Source organism: Muscardinus avellanarius (genome assembly GCF_963383645.1).
Source record: "Muscardinus avellanarius genome assembly, chromosome: 22".
Classification (NCBI taxonomy): Eukaryota; Metazoa; Chordata; class Mammalia; order Rodentia; family Gliridae; genus Muscardinus; species Muscardinus avellanarius.
This window is the reverse complement of record NC_137808.1, coordinates 594,131-613,616: the sequence shown is the minus strand read 5'-3', so window position 1 is coordinate 613,616 and position 19,486 is coordinate 594,131. Positions and strand designations below refer to the sequence as shown.

Genomic DNA, 19,486 nt, shown 5'->3' with positions numbered 1-19,486 from the left:
GGTAGCACTCTGCACAGAGTTTATTTGAATGAAGTTTTAACACCCTTGCTCTGTCATCCAGGAGGCTCAAAACAAACGATACAAAGAGATTCATTTTGCTCATTCATAGTTCCTAAATATTTAGAAGTGAAAAAGCAGTACTTTTATAAGGAAAGTTAAAAATACTAAGAAAGAAATTAAAGATAAGATGCGGGGGGCGTGTTTGGATGCCAAGAAAAACAGGAGTTGACTGTGGCTAGAAGTAGGGCTGACTGAACATAACTAGGTGTGACTGACGCCGCTTCTTCCAAAGCCGGTGCTCTTGCTAGATCCCTAAGTGTCGCGGGCAGCTGGAGTTCCCCTTCCTCTGACTTGTGTTGCTCGTCACGGGGAGGACTGTCGAGAGCCTCCAGACAGCAAGCGCCCCGCGCGCCCCGCCTCCCTCCGCGAGGCCCCAGCCCGGACAAGAGCGAGCCTCACGGCGCCTGCCAGCCTGCCAGCCCTCGCACCCTTTTATTCTCAGAGGCTCCAGCTCCAACCAGTCACAAGGCCACGCGCGAGCCAAGCTCCCGACACCGCCGAGCCCTGCTCGGGCTTCAGAAAATCGACGTCTGCAGTTCCTTTTTGAACATGCCTTCCAGGTGGAGGTCTCTGGCCATGAGCTCTTCTTCCACATCATCCAGTGCCCACTGGTGATCCGTCAGCTCCAGAGCTTCCCACTCTGTCTGCAGGGGAGAGAACAGCAGGGCGGAGGGCTGAGCTGCAGCGGCCGCCAACGCCGGCCAGCCGAGCCAGGCTGCTTCCAGGCACGGGCGCCTCCATCCTGGGAGGGAGGTGCAGCTGCCGCCTTCCCTCGACTTACAAACAAGGAGACTGAGGGTCAGCGAGTCCTACCATCTGCTCAAGGTCCCTGCCACTACTAACCGACAGGGTGTGCGTGTGCGTGTGTGTGTTCCTGGGGAGTAAACCCAGGGGCATTCTACCTCCAAGCTACACTCCCAACCCTATTTCTGGTTTTCATTTGGGAACAGGGTCTTGTTAGTTTGCTGAGGTTGGCCTGGAACCTGCGATCCTGTCTCAGCCTCCCAAATACTGGGTTACAGACAATCGCTGCCATGCTTGGCTTAGAACAATTTTAAGGATATTCCGTAATAAAAGATATGTGAATACAGTTCTCTGAGATGTCATGAGGTGGCTGGCTGGCATATATAGTGTGGACACTCTGGACAAAGGGGTGACTCACGAGCTGTGTAGGACGGGGACAACACAAGACTTCATGACATTACCACAGCGGCGTGGGATTGAAAATGGATTTAAGCCAGGCATGGTAGCACACACCTGTAAACTAGGACTGGGAGGCTGAGACAGGAGGACTGCAGGTTTGAGGCCAGCCTCAGCAACTCAGTGAGACCCTGTTTCAAAATAGAAAATAAGAGTCGGGTGTGGTGGTACACTCTTGTAATCTGTAAAAACAACAACAAAAAGATAGGGATAGGAATGGTAACTCAGAGGTAAAATGCCCATGGGTTCAATATTTAGTACTAATAAATAAATATATAAGCCGGGCGTGGTGGCGCACGCTTGTAATCCCCGCGCTGGGGAGGCTGAGACAGGAGGATCGCATGGGTTCGAAGCCAGCCTCAGCTACTTAGTGAGGCTCTCAGCAACTTAGTGAGACCCGGTTTCTAAATATAATATAAAATAGGTCCGGGAGTGTAGCCCGGAGGTGGAATGCCCCTGGGTCCCACTCCCAGTATCACCAATAAGTAACTAAATTAAAAAAAGTTATTTTTATGGTGCTGGGGATTAAATCCAGGGACATTCTACCTCTGAGGATATAGCCCTATTTAATTAATTAATTAGCCAATTAATTAATTGGTACTAGGGATGGAACCCAAAGGGCATTCTACCTACAAGCTACACCCCCAAGAATATATATATATATATATATATATATATATATATATATATATATATATATATATTTTTTTTTTTTTTTTTTTTTTTTTTGTGGTACTGGGGATGGGACCCAGGGGCATTCTACCTCCAAGCTACACCCCCAGCCCTATTTTTTGATTCTTTATTTTGAAACAGAGTCTCAGTGAGTTGCAAAGGGCTTCACTAAGTAGCTGAGGGTGGCTGCGAATATGGCTCCTCCTGTCTCAGCCTCCCAAATGCTGGGATTATAAGCATGTGCCACCATAACTGGCTTCCCCAACCATATTTTATTCTTTTATCTTATTTTTTTGTGGTACTGGGGATGGGACCCAAAGGCCTTCTACCTCAAGGCTACACACCCAGCCCTACTTTTTATTCTTTATTTTGAATAAAAATTTATTTATTTTGAAACAGGGTCTCACTGTTGCAAAGGGTAATAGCTGAGGCTGGCTGTGAACCTGTAGTCCTCCGGTCTCAGCCTCCCAAATGCTGGGATTACAGCGTCGTGCGCCACCGTGCCGGCTGACTTGTTTATTTTCAGGACCCTACACACTCCGGATGCAGCTGGCCGTGGAGAGCTGGCAGCAACACTGGGCGAGCCTGCTGAGGGGGAAGGCGGCCGCTGCCGGGGAAGGCACCGCTGCCTACCTTGAAGGCCTTGTTGGTGTCGGCGGGCATGGCCATGGCGGCTCCGGTCATCTGTTCCTGCATCATTCGCGACTGGTCTGCGGCTGCAGCGGACAGCACAGCCATATGAGTGCGGCGCTCCAGGGGGGAACCCGGATCATGCAACGCTGAGCTGCCTGGCAGGGGCCAGCGGCGGACACCTGACTGTCCCTGCTGCCCGCTGGCTATGTGACTATGGCGAAGTGACTTTACCCCGCCCAAATGGGAAGGAGAGCTGGGAAAGATGGAATTAAAGGAAACTCTAACTTCATTTCAAGTTCAACCACGAGAGCAGAGAGCAGCAGTCTCCACTTAACATGCAGTGACTGTGTGCCAGGTACGTCCCTAAGGGCCGTGGGTGCTCCATCTACCCACGCTGACAGCCCTGCAGTTAACCAACTACTAAGGGGCCTTTTTTTTTTTAGTGGTACTGGAGGTGGAACCTCCGGGCTACACTCCCAGACCTATTTTATATTTTTATTTGGAAACAGGGTCTCACTAAGTTGCTGAGAGCCTCACTTAGTAGCTGAGGCTGGCTTCGAACCTGCGCGATCCTCCTGTCTCAGCCTCCCCAGCGCGGGGATGACAAGCGTGCGCCACCACGCCCGGCTCTAAGGTCCCTATTTACAGAAAAACAGGATGGGGACGGTTTGGTTACTGTCCGACACCCCACCTTCCCAGGCTGAGCACTGGCAAGGATTCTGCCAGTGACCTAACTCGTCCAATCAGGCCCTCCTGAGGTTTCGAACGCACAGGCTTACCTGGCTGAGGCCCCCAAAGGCGGCAGATTGGGAAAACCAAATGCTGTCCCAGTGATTGTTGGGGAAAATTCAAGTCTTTAGTTTGAGCCTTGCAACTTTTATTCTTTCTTTTTTCTGTGGTACAGGGGATTGAACCCTGGAGTGTTCTACCTTTGAACTACATCTCAGTCTTTTTTTTAATTTGTTGGTTGGAAACAGGGTTTCACTTAAGTTGCTGAGGCTGGCCTTGAACCCAGGGCCCTCATGCCTCAGCCTCTGAGGACTGCGGGCCTGAGCCCTGCCACTTTTCCTGTGAGGCACTTCCGAAACTAGAAGGAAGAAGGATGTACGTGGAGTTGGTGAAGCACGATCCTTACGCTGACACTGCATTTTTCTGGCTCTGGCGTGGGTGATTCCTCTGAGGTATTTGCTTACTCAGCCTGATGTGCCTCTTACCATTGTCTTGTCCCAGAATCAGAGAGTAAATGCTTCGAAGGCCAAACACATTCAGAAAGTACCAGGATGCAGAACTCACCCTACACGGGAAGGGGGACAAGTGTTACTCCCGGGATTAAGGAAGCCGCACCATGACAGCAAAGGCACATTCAGCCAGGCACAACCAAAGAAGAAATACAAGGTGTTAAAGCAGTTCTTGCCAGCTATTAATTCCAGTACTTGGGAGGCTGATATAAGAGGATTATAGGTTCGAGGCCAGCCTCATCAACTTAGCAAGACTCTCAGTAACCTAGTATCCCTGTTTTTTTTGGAGGTAGTACGCCCCTCATTCAATCCTCAGTTCCTAAAAAAACAAAAACAAAAACGAAACAATAAAAAAAACCAACCTAAAAACTCCACTAAAAAACAATTTTACCCATGCTAAAGTATATTCAAAGAGGCTTCTGGCTTGCCATCACATCCTCTGGAGGAAACCCCCAGTGTTGGTATTTGTGTGCACTCCATCTTATTTTTATGGGTACTGGGGATGGAGCCCAGGGCCTTCTACCTCCGAGCTACACCCCCAGCCCTATTTCTTATCCTTTATTTGGAAACAGGGTCTCACTGAGTTGCCAGGGACCTCACTAAGTAACTGAGGCTGGCCGCGAACCGCGATCCTCCCGTGCCAGCCTCTGGAAGGCTGGGGTTCAGGCGTGCCCGCCGCGCCCGGCTCTGTGTGCTCCATCTTAGGAGGAAGTAGGGGACACCAGTTACCGGGAAAGCATCCCAAGTTTTACTTATTTACTTTTTTTTGGTGCTGGGGATTGAACCTAGAGGCATTCTATCTCCAAGGTACACTCCCAGCCCTATTTTATTTATTATTTTTTATTTCGAAATAGGATCTTGTTAGGTAGATGAGATTCTTACTACTTGCGGAGGCCGCCCTCAATCAGTGATCACGCTGTCTCAGCCTCCCTAGCACTGGGATTATAGGCAACAGGCCACCACTGTCTGACTTTGAATGAAGTTTTTTTTTTGTACTGGGGATGGAACCCAGGGGCATTCTACTTCCATGGTACACCCCTAGCCCCATTTTTATTCTTTATTTTGAAGCAGGGTCTCACTGAGTTGCAAAGGGCTGTGCTAAGTAGCTGAGGCCGTTTTGCAAAACATGATCCTCCTGTCTCAGCCTCCCAAATGCTGGGATTACAAGTATACACCACCGTGGCCAGCTCCCAGCCTTATTTTTTATTCTTTATTATTGTTATGATTTGCGGTACTTGGACTAGAACCCAGGGGCATTATATCTCTGAGCTATGCCCCAGCCCTATTTTTTTTTTTAATTCTTTATTTTGAAACAGGGTCTCACTAAGTTACAGAGGGCCTCACTAAATAGCTGAGGCTGTCCTCGAATCTCAATTCTCCTGTCTCAGCCTCCCAAATGCTGGGATTATAAGCATGCGCCACCAAGCCTGGCTGAATGAAGTTTTTTTTTTTTTTTTTTGTGGTACTGGGGATGGAACCCAGGTACATTCTACCTCCAAACTACACCCCAGCCCTATTTATTATTATTTTTCACTTTGAAACAGGGTCTCACTGAATTATAAAGAGCCTCGCTAAGTAGCTGAGTGTCTCAACTTCCCAAATGCTGAGATTAAAGGGTGTGCCACCACACCTGGCTTCTAAATGAAGTTATGATAAAAAGGAAAAAAAATGTTTAAAAAGATATTCCAATGAAATATGTAAATTGGAAATACTGATGTTTAAGAGACACTGGCTTTAGATTTGGGGTTGTGTTTTATTATTGTGTTCTTGGACAGAAAATTCTTACCAGGATGCATCTAACGTGAGCAGTTCGATTCCCTGCTGTAGCATTGGCTTAAAGCGGAGAGTCAGCGGAAACGGGACCTTGGCTGCAGAGGAGAAAAAAGAAGTTCACAACTGCTCGGAGCTGGTTTATTTTTAGAGCAGCTGAAGTGTGAACGCACGCGTTCATTCCCGAGGAGGTGGGAACTCTGCCACGCGGCTTCTGGGAAATGGTGGCGATTTCTGAAGAAAAAAGATAAACCAGTCAAAATGTCGCTCTGCTCCAGTTTCCTTGAATAACTCTGATCCTGGCTGTCCGCGGAAGCAGGGACTCCAACTGCGCTGTGACCTGAAATGTGGAAAGATTTGCCCCGGCCCATTACGCCCGAAGTGGATAAACACACAGAGAATGGCGCCGCTCAGCATCCAATCAATGAACTCAAACCAGATCCGCTTAGACAGACGGGAAACTCACCCCGACGCCCAGCAACCCAAGTCCACACAGAATGAGGCTCCCCTTCGCCCTCTCAACCGGCACGCCATGTTGCTTATGGAGTCTCTATGGTAAATCACCTCCACCTTGGACTCAGGATCAATTTGAAACAGGAGCCACACAATCACGGCATACGAGCCAGCGCGCGCCTGTAATCTGAGGACTTGGGAGGCTGAGCAGGAGGATCACAGGTTAGAGGTCAACTTCAGCAACCCAGTGAGACCCTGTTTTGAAATAAAACAGGGCTGGCGGTATAGCCCAGAAGTAGAAGGTCCTGAGTTCCATCTCCAACAACACACACACACACACACACACACACACACACACACACACACAGCCCCCGTACGTTATTTACCTTCCTTCTGTTCAACAATGTGGCCAGTTTCCACAGGAAACCGTAAGACCTGTGATATTAGCATCTCGGTAGAGCCTGGCTTTCTCTGACCAGGGAGCAGGAAGGAGCAGGATAGAGTAGCGTGCGGCCAGCTGAGCCCGCCACTTACTTGTGACGAAGCCCGAGAACGTCATGTTGATCCACCCGCCAATGAGAATCATCGGCAGGACGTTGGTCACATTCCCCTTCATCATGTCGGTGAGCATCGTGGGGTCTGGGCAAAAGCAGAGGAGAACTCCGGGTCACGGCCCCGGTCTGCGCACTGTTAGGGTCTTTCCTAATTTAAGTAAGACATGTTCAGCAGACATGAAATGTAAGGTAATTCCTCTCAGCCCCCTCTGAACACATTGAACTGTTTGTTGTATTTTCTTTTCTTTTCTTTTTCTTTTTCTTTTTTTGCGAGTGTGCTACTGGGGATTGGCCTGAGGGGCATTCTACCTCTGAGCTATACTCCTAGCCCTATTTTATTTATTTATTTATTTATTTATTTATTTATTTATTTATTTATTTATTTTGGTGGTACTGGGGGTGGAACCCAGGGGCTTTCTACTTCCAGGCTATACTCCCAGACCTATTTTTCATATTTTATTTGAAAACAAGGTCTCACTAGGTTGCTGAGAGCCTCACTAAGTAGCTGAGGCTGGCTTCGAACCCGTGTGATCCTCCTGTCTCAGCCTCCCAAGCGCGGGGATGACAAGCGTGCGCCACCACGTCCGGCTCCTATTTTATTTTTTATTTTGAACAGAGTCTTACTAAGTTGCAGAGGGTCTCACTAAGTTGTTCAGGTTGGCCTTGAACCTGCAATCCTCCTGCCTCAGCCTTCTAAGTATTGGGACTACAGGCATTCACCACCATGCCTGGCCTATTCTGTTTCTTAATCTTTTAAAATGAATAATTCTAGCCAGGCATGGCGGCATATGCTCGTGATCCCAGTACTTGGGAAGATGAGGCAGGAGGATCATAGGTTTAAAGAGAGTCTCCGCAAGCAGTGAGACTCTAATCAACTCTCATCAATCTAGTGAGACCCTGTTTCAAAATAAAAATAAAATAGGGCTGGAGATGTTGTTCAGAGGTAAAATGCCCCAGGGCTCAATCTTCAGTACCAAAAAAAAAAAAAAAAAAAAAAAAAAAATTAATTCCTTTTGGGCAGACCTAGAGATTGTTTCTAGCTTTCTTTCTTTCTTTCTTTCTTTCTTTCTTTCTTTCTTTCTTTCTTTTTGGACAATAAATAATGCTGCCAACAACTATCCTGTACATAAATCTGCATGTTTACGTCTGTGTTTCTATAAGAGAAAATGTTAGCAAAATCTCTAGGTCGAGAGGTTTATACATTTGGAACTCAGTTGGGTGTGGTGGCACACACCTACAATTCCAATACTTGGGAGGCTGAGACAGAAGGATCTCAGTTTTGAGGCCAGCCTCAGCAACTTAGCAAGATCCTATTTCAAAGTAAAAAAAAATAAAAAGGGCTGGAGGTCTAGCTCCGAGCCAGAATGACTTTGTTATCAATCCACAGTAACCTTTTCCCCAAACACTAAGAAAACTAATAAAAACCCCTTCCACCACCCATCGAACCCATTCCACCTGTTCTAATTTTTTTTAAAGGCGAGAGAAGGGCACAAACATACCAGTCATGGGGGAAGGTGGCACTACCTTCCTTTTTGTTTTTTTGAAAAATCCATCCTCTGGGTTGTTGAAATAATATTTTCTTGTCAAGAAAGACTAAGAGAAAACAACAACAACAACAACAACAAAAAAGGCTGTTTAAGTGTAAGAACTGTGACACAGCAAATTGTCAAGTTAAGCCCCAGAGATCTGGTCAGAGGGCCCTTGGAATAGCTGTCCCACTCAGCTGTCAGCCTACTTGGCAGCAGCCCTGACACTTTAGCTGAGTCACATTTAAAGACAACTTCCTTAGGGTTAGGTCACAGCGACAGTGAATACACCAGGCCCCAGCTTAGCTACCGAGTGGCCAACCTCCAGGCCTCCCCACGGGGCCCCTTATAAAACATTCAGCTGGCACTGCCCTCCGCAGTGAACGGCGGAGCTTCTAATGAAAGATAAATGCGTACCTGTTTGGGAATGTACTTTCCATTTTCCCTGAGGACTCTGCTTCGAATTAGGACTTGACTGAAAAATACAACCAAGACAAAGAGATTTTAAAAAGTGAAATACTAGAAGAAAATGAGAGAAAAAAAAGGAGACCTACTTAAACACAAGAGAGGACCTATTTGGCAACAGCTCCATGGGGAAACTTCCCGGCACTCAAATCTACAAACCAATGGGACACATTTAGCCCAACGTCCAGGTTTTTAAAAAAGCAGTCCTCAGAAGTGATGGCTGTTCTGGACAAAGATCTCGGAGGCAGGCACATTTGGAACACCACAGTCCACCTTTTGTTACTGTATAGTGAGCCAAGAAGGCACTCGGAGAGAAAAGAGCGGTATCTGGACGTTGCTCAGAAGATGCGGTGCAGCAGATGGGAGAAGGCTGAGGATAAAAGATGGGAAATTTTTTTTTTTGTTTTTCAGTACCAGGGACTGAACCCAGCATTGTTCTACCTCTGGGCTATACCTCAGCCCTTTATATCTTTATGTTTTATTTATTTTTTTTGCGGTACTGGGAATTGAACCCAGGGGCACTCTACCTCCGAGCTATACCCCCAGCCCTAATTTTTATTCTTTATATTGAAACAGGGTCTCACTGTTGCAAAGGGCCTAAGGAGCTGAAGCTGGCTATGAACTGCGATCCTCCTTTCTCAGCCTCCCTGAGATAACAAGCATGTGCCACCACGCCCCACTATATTTTATTTGATTTTTTATGGTATTGGGGATGGAACCCAGGGGCATTCTACCTCCGAGTTACCTCCCCAGCACTATGTTTTATTCTTTTTATTTTGAAACAGGGTCTCACTGAGTTGTAAAGGGCCTTTAGTAGCTGAGGCTGTCCTCAAACTGCTATCCTCCTGTCTCAGCCTCCCAAATGCTGGGATTACAAGTGTGAGCCACCAAGCCTAGCTATATTTTATTTTGAAACAGGCTATTACTAAATTGCTGAGGCTAGTCTGGAACCTGTGACCCTCCTGACTCAACCTCTAAGTACTGAGATTTCAGGTGTGCATCACCATTGCCAGACTTAGAAGGAATTTCTTTTTTTGCAGTACTAGCGATGGAACCCAGGGGCATTTTACCTCTGGGCTACACTCCTACCCCTATTAAAAAAAATTTTTTTTGGTGGTATTGGGGTTTATTTTATTTTTGGTAGTATTTTTTATTTTGGTGGTATTGGGGTTCCTGGAAACCCTCCTAACTCTGAGCTACACCCCCAGACACCTATTTTTTTTATATTTTTATTTGGAAACAGGATCTCTTAAGGCAGCACGGCTGGCTTCGAACCTGTGTGGTCCTCCTGTCTCCGCCTCCCAAGTGTGGGAATTACAAGCGTACACCACCACGTCCCGCCCCTACCCCTATTTTATTAAAAAAAAAATTTTTTTTGTGGTACTGGGAATGGAACCCAAGTATATTCTACCTCCGAGTTACACCCCCAGTCCTATTTTTTTAATTTTTAATTTTTTTATAAGTGGAACATATTGAGAGTGGTGTCCATTTACATTGTGCTTCATGCCTTTCCCCCTCCCTTCCCCCCCAATAGAGAGTGTCCAGGTTAATCATGTTGTATTTATGCTATTACACATATTCGTATGTGGCTCCTCCATTGAACAACCTCAGCTTTCTTCCTCTCCTATCCTTCTGGTCAAGCTTTGCTGAGATTTCCCCTCCGTCATCTGGAGTCCCTCTGGTATCTCCACTCCTCCCTAGCTTGGGCATATTAGAGGAAACATCTGCCCCTTCTCTTTCTGTGCTTGACTGATCTCACTTAACATAATGCTCTCCAGGTCCTTCCATCTTCTTGCAAATGCTATTATTTTATTTTTCTTTATAGCTGAATTCTAGTGTGTGTATTTCCCATAATTTTGCAATCCATTCATCTGTTGATGGAGATCTAGGTTGGTTCCATATTTTGGCTATTACAAATTGTGCTGCTATGAACATGGGTGTGCCTATGTTAATGTGGTTCTCTGATTTCAACCCCTTTGGAAAGATACCCAGGAGTTGTATAGCCGGATCAAATGGTGGATCTATTCCCAGTTCTCTAAGGAATCTCCACACCGATCTCCATAGTGGCTGAACTACTTTGCACTCCCACCAACAGTGTAAAAGAGTTCCTCTTTCCCCACATCCTCGCCAGCATTTGTTGTTGTTTGATTTCTTTATGCTTGCCACTCTGACTGGGGTTAGATGGAATCTCAGTGTAGTTTTGATTTGCATCTCCCTGATGGCCAGTGATGAAGAACATCTTTTCATGTATCTATTGGCCATTTGTATCTCTTCTTTTGTGAAGTGTCTATTCATTTCAGTTGCCCATTTCTTGATTGGGTTGTTTGTTTTGCTAGTGCAGAGTCTTTTGAGCTCTTTGTATATTCTGGATATTAGCCCCCTATCGGAGTGGTGACTGGTAAAGATCTTCTCCCGTTCTGTAGGCTTCCTCTTCTCCCATTCTGTTGGCTTCCTCTTGAGGTTCTTGATGGTCCCAGTCCTATTTTTTATTCTTTATTTGGAAACAGGGTCTCACTTATAATCCTCGAAGCACAATCCTTCTGTCTCAGCTTCCCAAATGCTGGGATTATATGTGTGAGCCACCATGCCCAGTTTTTATTCTTTAAATTTTTTGGTGGTACTGGAGAGGGAACCCAGGGGCTTTCTACCCCCAGACATATTTTTATTTATTTATTTATTTATTTTTATTTATTTATTTATTTTGGTGGTACTGGGGTGGAACCCAGGGGCTTTCTACCCCAGGCTACACTCCCAGACACATTTTATTTATCTATTTATATTTATTTATTTATTTATTTTGGTGGTACTGGGGGTGGAACCCAGAGGCTTTCTCCCTCCGGGCTATACTCCCAGACCAATTTTCTATTTTATTTGGAAACAGGGTCTCACTAAGTTGCTGAGAGCCTCACTGAGTAGCTGAGGCTGGCTTCGAACCTGCTCAATCCTCCTGTCTCAGTTTCCCAGGTGCTGGGATTATAAGCGTGCACCACCATGCTCAGCTTATTCATTTATTTATTTATTTATTTATTTGGGGGTACTGGGGTTCTTGGAAGCCCTTGTACCTCCAGGCTACGCTCCCAGACCTATTTTTATATTTTTTATTTGGAAACAGGGTCTCCTAAGCCAGCGCGTGCACCACCACGCCCGGCTTATTCTTTTATTTTGAAACAGGGTCTCATTAAGTTGCGGATGGCCTCACTAAGTTGCTGAGGCTGTCCACAAACCGTGATCCTCCTGTCTCAGCCTCCCAAGTACTGAGATTACAAGTGTGAGCCACCCTGTCTGGCAGGAACTTGATATACAGACAGAAATGAGGGCAGGTAGTAGGATGCATCGGTGTACACTCATAATTCCATTTACTCAGGAAGCTGAGGATCACAAGTCGAGGTGTCAACTTAAAAACACTCTGTCTCAAAATAAAATCTAAAGTGCTGGGGTGTAGCTTTATGGAATAATGCTTGCCTAGGTTGTATGAGGCCCTGGGTTCAGTCTAAGCAAATAGGCACAAAACCCCAGGATTTGAGGTTATCATATGAGGGACAGCAAGTCAAAAGGCCACCCAGTGTTCAGACTAAGTTCTCAAAATACATTTTTTGAATAAATGAAATTAGCTGGTGATATCAGAGCACAGTTGATTATTATATAGAGTATAGCGAGGCACAGTGGTGCATGCCTATCATGTCAATACTCGGGAGGCTGAAGGATACAATACAGAAGGATAACAAGTTTGAAGCCCGCCTTGGTAACTTAGAACCTTAGCAACTTAGACCTTCTTTCTTTCTTTCTTTCTTTTTTTTTTTTTTTTGGTGGTACTGGGGGTGGGACCCAGAAGCTTTCTACCTCTGGGCTATACTCCCAGACCTTTTTTATATTTTATTTGGAAACAGGGTCTCACTAAGTTGCTGGAAGCCTCACTGAGTAGCTGAGGATGGCTTCGAACCCATGCGATCCTCCTGTCTCAGCCTCCCAAGGGCGGGGATTACAAGCATGCGCCACCACGCCCGGATTAGACCTTATTTCTTTTACTTTTTTTTTTTTTTTTTTTTTTTTACAGTACTGGAAAGCCAGGGGCATTCTAACTACTTTTAACTCTTTATTTTGAAAAAGGGTCTCAGTAAGTTGCAGAGGGCCTCACTAGTTGCTGAGGCTGGCCCTGAAACCATGGATCCCCCTGTCTCAGCCTCCTAAGTACTGGGATTACAAGCATGCACCACCACGCCCATCAAGAGACCTTATTTCAAAATAAAAAAAAGTTGGTGTGGTAGGCATGGCTGTAATCTCAGGACTTGGGCTGAGACAGGAAGATCACAGGTTCACAGACGGCCTCAGCAACTTAGTGAGGCCCTTGGCAACTTAGTAAGAATCTATTTCCAAATAAAAAATAAAATAGGGATGGAAGCGTTGCCTGGGGGTAGAAGGCCCCAGGGTTCCACCCCCAGTAAAAAGGGCTGGAGGTCTAGCTCAGAGGTAAAATGCCCCCTGGGTTCAACCCCAAGGAGTGTTCCCCCCAAAAGAATCTGTGATTGTTACCACCATGCCCAGATTATTCATGTGTATTTCATTTTTTATTTAATGCATTTTAGAAAAATTTTAGTTACGTTTGAAGCAGTAGAGCTTAATAATTTAAGAAGCCAAATGTCCCATTTTGCATTCTGCAGAGTAATTTATACTGTACTTACAAACATGTCTTACAAGTAAAAAAAACATCGTTTGCTATGGCCCTCAGCTGTTTTAGAACGCACAGCACTTCATGCAAGTTCAAACGATGACTTCTGCGGGGCAGCGATACCACACCAGAGTGGGCATGATCCATCCACTGCACTTGAGAGATGGAGCGATTACAACCAAGACGCTGAGCTTTCTGTGAAGCAGTGGTCCTCCATGGGGTGGTACTGTCCCCTAGGGGCCATATGGATATCTGTGGAACTTTTTTTTTGATTGTCAAAATGACTAGTAGAGGGCAAACAAGCATACAACTCATTTTGTTAAGAGTTAAAAGAGGCTGAAGCCAGGTGTGGTGGCGCATGCTTGTAATCCCAACATTTCGGGAGGCTGAGGCAGGAGGATCGCCATTTGTGGCCAGCCTCAGGTACTTAGCGAGGTCCTTCGCAACTCAGTGAGACCCTGTTTTAAAATAAAGAATAAAAAACCGGGCTGGGGATGTCACTCGGAGGTAGAATGCCCCTGGGTTCCATCCCCAATACTGCAAAAAAAAAAAAAAAAAATTTTTTTCTATCTCTGCATATAAATTCTATAAGGAAGCATGTGAGGAAGACGTTGCCTCCACTTAGGAGGAAAAATGATCGTTATGACTCTACATCATGGTTTTACAGTTTGAGAAGCACTTTGCTTCTTAGCATCAAAGCTGAGTATTATAGTAATTTGGCGATGTGGATGATCACATGTACTTACTGGATTTTTTTTTTTCCCTTGGTGGTACTGGAGATGGAACTCAGGGGCATTCTATCTATGAGCTACACCCCTAGCCCTATTTTATTTTTTTGAAATCCCCCCCCCCCCCGGTACGGAGGATTGAACCCAGGAGCATTCTACCTCTGAGCTACATCCTGAGCCAAATTTTATTTATTTTTTTATTTGACAGGTCCTCACTAAGTTGCAGAGGGCTGTATTAACTAGCTGAGGCTGGCCAGAACCTGCAATCCTCCTGTTTCAGCCTCTAAAACTGGGATTACAAACATGAGCCACCATGCCCAGCTTTGCTTTTTTTTTTTTTTTTCTGTGTGTGTGTGTGTGTGTGTGTGTGTGTGTGTGTGTGTGTATGTGTTACTGGAGATGGAACCCAGGGGTCTTTTACCTCCGGTCTACACTCTCAGACCTATTTTATATTTTATTTGGAAACAGGGTCTCACTGGGTTGCTGAGATCCTCACTAAGTAGCTGAGGCTGGCTTTGAACCTGTGCGATCCTCCTGTCTCAGCCTCCCAAGCGCTGGGGATTACAAGCGCGCGCCACCAAGTCAGGTTTTTTTTTTTTTTTTTAAAGTTTTGAAACAGGTCTTCACTAAGCTGCGAAGGCTGGCTGCAAACCTGCAATCCTTTTGTCGCCCATCTCCAAAGTACTGAAATTACAAGCGTGCACCACCACGCCAGGATTACTTACTGTATTTTACAAAGACCAAGAGCAGTACCACACCTGGTACTCAGCAGTCCCTCTTCCTCAGGAAAAGGTGGGGGACAGAATGGCTCACAGGGAACCCCCCCACCCCCCCACCCCAAGGTAGGCGACTAGCCTAACAATATTAAAGGTTTGGGGGCACTTAATACGTCCCAGGCTCTGTGCAAAGGCTTTCTAGACATCATTCTAACTTAATCACCGCGCCTGTCCTATGAGGTGAATACTGTTCTCATCCCCAACTTGGACATGACAGAGAAACCACAGAGGTGATGGCCAAGGTCACCCTGCCCGTAGGGGCGCGACGCGAACTCGGGCAAACTACACGACCCCTGCACTTTCTTGCCCAAGGTCACGGGGAGTGAGGCCGGCCGGACTGGGGGTGTGTGTGTGGGGTGCTGACCTGTCAGACACTTGCTCCTGGGTGAGCTTCTTGTCGCTCTGCAACAGGATGGACACGTAGTGGCGGATCATGCCCACGAAGAAAGTGATGATAACGATGGGGAGGACCACCCAGAGGCGGATGTTGGAGTCAAGTAAGAGCTCGGGCCCCGCCATCTTCGCAGAAATCCGACTAACCGCCTGCCAACCGGGAGGGAAGTCGAGGCTGTCTTGGGCGTCGCCTCCTCCCGGCCTTCCTCACGCCCCTCGATCCCGCGGCAGCGAGCTCAGCGCGCCGCTTCCCGCTGGGCCGCCCGGCCTCCGACTTCCGGCGCGCGGGCTGACGTCACGCGGCGGCGCTCCCGTGACGTCAGAAGACGCGCGCCCCGTGACGTCAGCGCGGCGCCGCGCCCGGCGGGAAAGTCGAAAGCCAGGGGCGGCGACGGCTTCTCGGCGGTGAGTGCGGGTCGGGTCTGTCTTCAGGCTGTTCCGCTCGGGGGTTAAGCAAGTCGGGGGTCCCGTGCTTTTCCATCTGCAAAATGGCTGACAAGGGTTATAAGTATCAAGGTAGCAGAGAAAGAAGTTGGGCGTGCCACATCGTAAATGTTAAAGCCATTTATTTATTTATGGCAGTACCGGGGATGGAACCCAGAGGCATTCTACCTCCAAGCTACACCTCCAGCCCCATTTCTCATTCTTCTTTTTGCAAACAGGGTCTCGCTGAGCTGCAAAGGGCCTCACTAAGTAGCTGAGGCTGTCCAGACTCTCCATCTTCCAGTCTCAGCCTCTCGAGTGCTGGAATGGAATTACAAGCGTGCGCCACCACGCCCAGCTCTTATTTTTATTTTGAAACTGGTCTCTCTAGGTTGATAAGAGTCTCTCTACTTTCCGAGGTAAACCTTGAGTCTGCAATCCTCCTGTCTCAGCCTCCCAAGTACTGAGATTGCAGGCGTGTATCACCATGCCCTGTCTTTTGTCGGAAGCCATTAAGAGTAAGATCTGGAAATCGCGCGTGGTGGTGCATTCCTGTAATCATAGTACTTGGAGGCTGAGACAGGAGAATCTCAGGCTTGAGGCCAGCCTCAGCCATGTAGCGAGACCTTGTTCCAAAATTAATCTCTGGTTCGAAGCCAGCCTCAGCAATTTGATGAGGCTCTCAGCAACATAGCGAGACCCTGTTTCCAAGTAGTAAATAAAATTGGGCATGATGGTGCATATCTGTAGTCCCAGTACTTGGGAGGCGGAGACAAGAGGATAGCAGTTTTTTTGGCTAGCCTCAACAACCTCGTGAGGCCCTTTACAATTTAGTGAGACCCTGTAAGGGGGGGGGGGAACCTAAGTATTAGTGGTAGTTAGGGGGTGCAGCTTCCAGAGCCAGACTGCCTGAGTTAGAACAGCTCTGGCACCAGCTTTAAGCACCTACACCTACCTGGTGTGGTGGCACACTCTCATGATCCCTGCACTCGGGACGCTGAGACAGGAGGATCGCAAATTTGAGGCCCGCTTTAGCAACTAGCGAGATCCCGTTTTAATGTAAATAGGGCTGATAATATAGCTGAGAGATAGAACTACTCTCTCCTAGGCTCAATCTCTAATTCCTCATATAGATAAAAAAGAAAACGACCAGTCCCTCAAAAATAAATATTAATGGTGTTTACCTCAAAAAGTTCTAGCTGGGTATGGTGTTTCATGCTTGTAATCCCAGTTACTTCAGAGGCTGAGACTGAAGGATCACAGGTTGGAGGTCAGCCTCAGCAATTTACTCAATTTACTGAGGTCCTTAACAACTTAGTGAGACCCTGTTTCAAAAAAAAAAAAAAATAGGGCTGGGGTTGTAGCTTAGAGGTAGAGCTCCTGGGTTCAATCTCCAGCAACACCAAAAAAAAAAAAAAGATTATATATATATATATTAAAATTTATATATATATATGTATATATATAAAAGATTATATATATATATATATATATATATATATATATATATATATATATTGGGGAATAAGCAGATTAGTAAGTAAGCACTTAGCCTCCCATGTACTGGGATTACAGGTGTGGACCACCATGCCAGGCTTTCAGCCTTGATTTGATAGTGTTAGTGAGTGTGATGACAAAAATCCCTCTGCTTCTGGGCAGAGCAATTTTCTTTGAGCCATTGCCGTAACTTTTCAGAATTTTGCTTCCAGAGGGAAATTTCTATTCTCTCATTTTACTCTAGGACATAATCTATGTGTAGAAGCCTTTGATCAGAATGTTTTCCAAAAGAAGACGGTCGAAATCTGAGGATCAAGACCCTGTGCCAGAAGGTGCCCCCAGTAAGTCTCCAGCTCTTTATTGCTCTATTCCCGGTAGCAAATGTGTGAAGCCCTTAAAAGAAGTGTAAGATGTCTACTTTTCCAGTGTTGGGAGTCATCGGTGGATAACGCATGATCTCACATAAGACTCTGGGCGTTGCAGGAGTCCGGGCGTGAAGACATGACCCAGGGACCAGCTTGGGAAGGAGAAGTCCTTTATTTCTTTTCTTTTTTTTTTTTTTTTTTTTGGTGGTACTGGGGTTCCTGGAAGCCCTTCTACCTCCGGGCTACACTCCCAGACCTATTTTTACATTTTTTTATTTGGAAACAGGGTCTCCTAAGCCAGCGCGCGCGGCTGGCTTCGAACCCGCGCGATCCTCCTGTCTCCTCCTCCCAAGCGCGGGGATGACAAGCGTGCCCACCACGCCCGGCGAAGTCCTTTATTTCTGCCACTGGGCTCAGAGGACTAAAATTCTAAGCCTGAGCCCTAATGGCTTTGGCATACAGATTACAGCCTCAGGGTGACGGGGCAGGTCTTGATTGGTTCCATGGTTAGGTTTCAGTGTCTTTTCCTGAGCCTGATTACTCCTCGCTGTTTCCATGTCACTCCGGGACCATTTTGGACCCCTGACTCAGATGTACCGATAGCCTCTCGGCCTCAGTTCTCCACATTCATAAAAACTTATACGTACATCACCTTCTGTGGTGAGACCCAAATATAAGATTGTCTAGACCCTTTAAAATGCTTCTGGAGCCTGGGAGGTGGTGCACACTTGTAATCCCAGGACTTGGGAGGCTGAGACAGGAGGATTACAAGTTTGCAGCTAGCCTCAGCTACTTATTGAAGTCCTCTGCAACTTATTGAGACCCTGTTTCAAAATAAATAATAAAAATACGGCTGAGGGTGTAGCTCAGAGGTAGAATGCCCCTGGATTCAATACCCAGTACTGCAAGAAAAAAGAAAAGAAAAAAAAAGGGAAAATGAAAAATAAACAGGTTCTTGCTAAGTTGCTAAGGCTAACGGTGAGTATGCAATCCTCTTGTCTCAGCCTCCCATGTAATGAGATGACTGGTGTGTGGTATCACGCCCAGACTTTGTTTTTTCTTTTTCCTTTCCTTCTCTTTCCCCTTCTTTCAACTCAGGAGCATTCTAACTTTGAGCTACACATCTAGTCTTATGTATTTGTGTGTGTGTGTGTGTGGTACTGGTTATTTTTTTTTTATATATATTTTTGGTGGTACTGGGGTTCCTGGAAACCCTTCTACCTCCGGGCTACACTCCCAGACCCATTTTTATATTTTTATTTGGAAACAGGGTCTCTTAAGCAAGAGCCGCTAGCTTCGAACCTGTGCGATCCTCCTGTCTCTGCCTCCCAAACGCGGGGATTACAAGGGTGCGCCACCACGCCCAACCTTAATTTTTTAATTAATTAAATTAAATAATTTATTTTTTGGTGGTACTGGGGTTCCTGGAAACCCTTTTACGTCCGGGCTATACTCCCAGACCTATTTTACATTTTTATTTGGAAACAGGGTCTCCTATGCCAGCGAGGCTGGCTTCAAACCTGTATGATCCTCCTGTCTCCGTCTCCCAAGTGCGGGGATTACGAGCGTGTGCTCGGCTATTTTTTTTTAAACAAGGTCTCACTAAGTTGGGGATAGCCTAACTATGTTTCTGAGGATGGCTGAGAACCTGCAATCCTCCTGCCTTTCATTTCCATATAAGAACTCGGAACATCATTTTTCTTCTCAGGGTGGTTTTTCCTGGATTTTCGTTTTAATTGTTGCTTTACTTTTTCTGGTCATGTTCATGAATATTTTGTCTGCTTTCAGAAGCAAAGAAGCAACCACTTTCTAGAAAGACAAAGAAATCTCACGTTTCTGCTGAAGTTGAAGAAAATGACAGTGTCTTTGTAAGACTTCTTAAGACATCTGGGCTTATTCTTAAAACTGGAGACAATCAGAATCAACTAGGTAATATTTTATTCTAAATCTTACTTTTGATCTCAGTGAAAGAGCTTAGGACTAAATCATTGGTACCCAAAATAACTAGAGAGGCCGTGATAATTAAAAATGGGAGGATCATCTGTCAGGAGATAATGAAATTGATTT

The 19,486-nt window shown here is 46.2% G+C and overlaps 3 protein-coding genes across 3 annotated transcripts in view; 2 read left to right on the top strand and 1 right to left on the bottom strand.

The window, feature by feature from the left end:
* The window catches only part of LOC308278394 (CCA tRNA nucleotidyltransferase 1, mitochondrial-like), a gene marked incomplete at both ends in the record, with an annotated part of 995,237 nt that overhangs the window by 745,689 nt on the left and 230,062 nt on the right, over positions 1 to 19,486 (top strand).
* EMC3 (ER membrane protein complex subunit 3) lies at positions 576 to 15,260 on the bottom strand (the record flags this gene model as incomplete). Its single annotated transcript, XM_080718178.1, has 8 exons — positions 576 to 704; positions 2,566 to 2,648; positions 3,780 to 3,859; positions 5,590 to 5,671; positions 6,561 to 6,665; positions 8,080 to 8,173; positions 8,524 to 8,581; positions 15,106 to 15,260. 8 exons carry the CDS (start codon positions 15,258 to 15,260, stop codon positions 576 to 578), a joined length of 786 nt encoding a protein of 261 aa, XP_080574304.1.
* FANCD2 (FA complementation group D2) overlaps positions 18,440 to 19,486 on the top strand; it is a gene marked incomplete at both ends in the record, with an annotated part of 60,708 nt that continues 59,661 nt past the window's right edge. Inside the window, 2 exons of the mRNA XM_080718135.1 lie at positions 18,440 to 18,446; positions 19,208 to 19,348. Of these exons, the coding sequence (XP_080574261.1) occupies positions 18,440 to 18,446; positions 19,208 to 19,348 (148 nt within the window). The remainder of the gene's footprint in view (positions 18,447 to 19,207; positions 19,349 to 19,486) is intronic.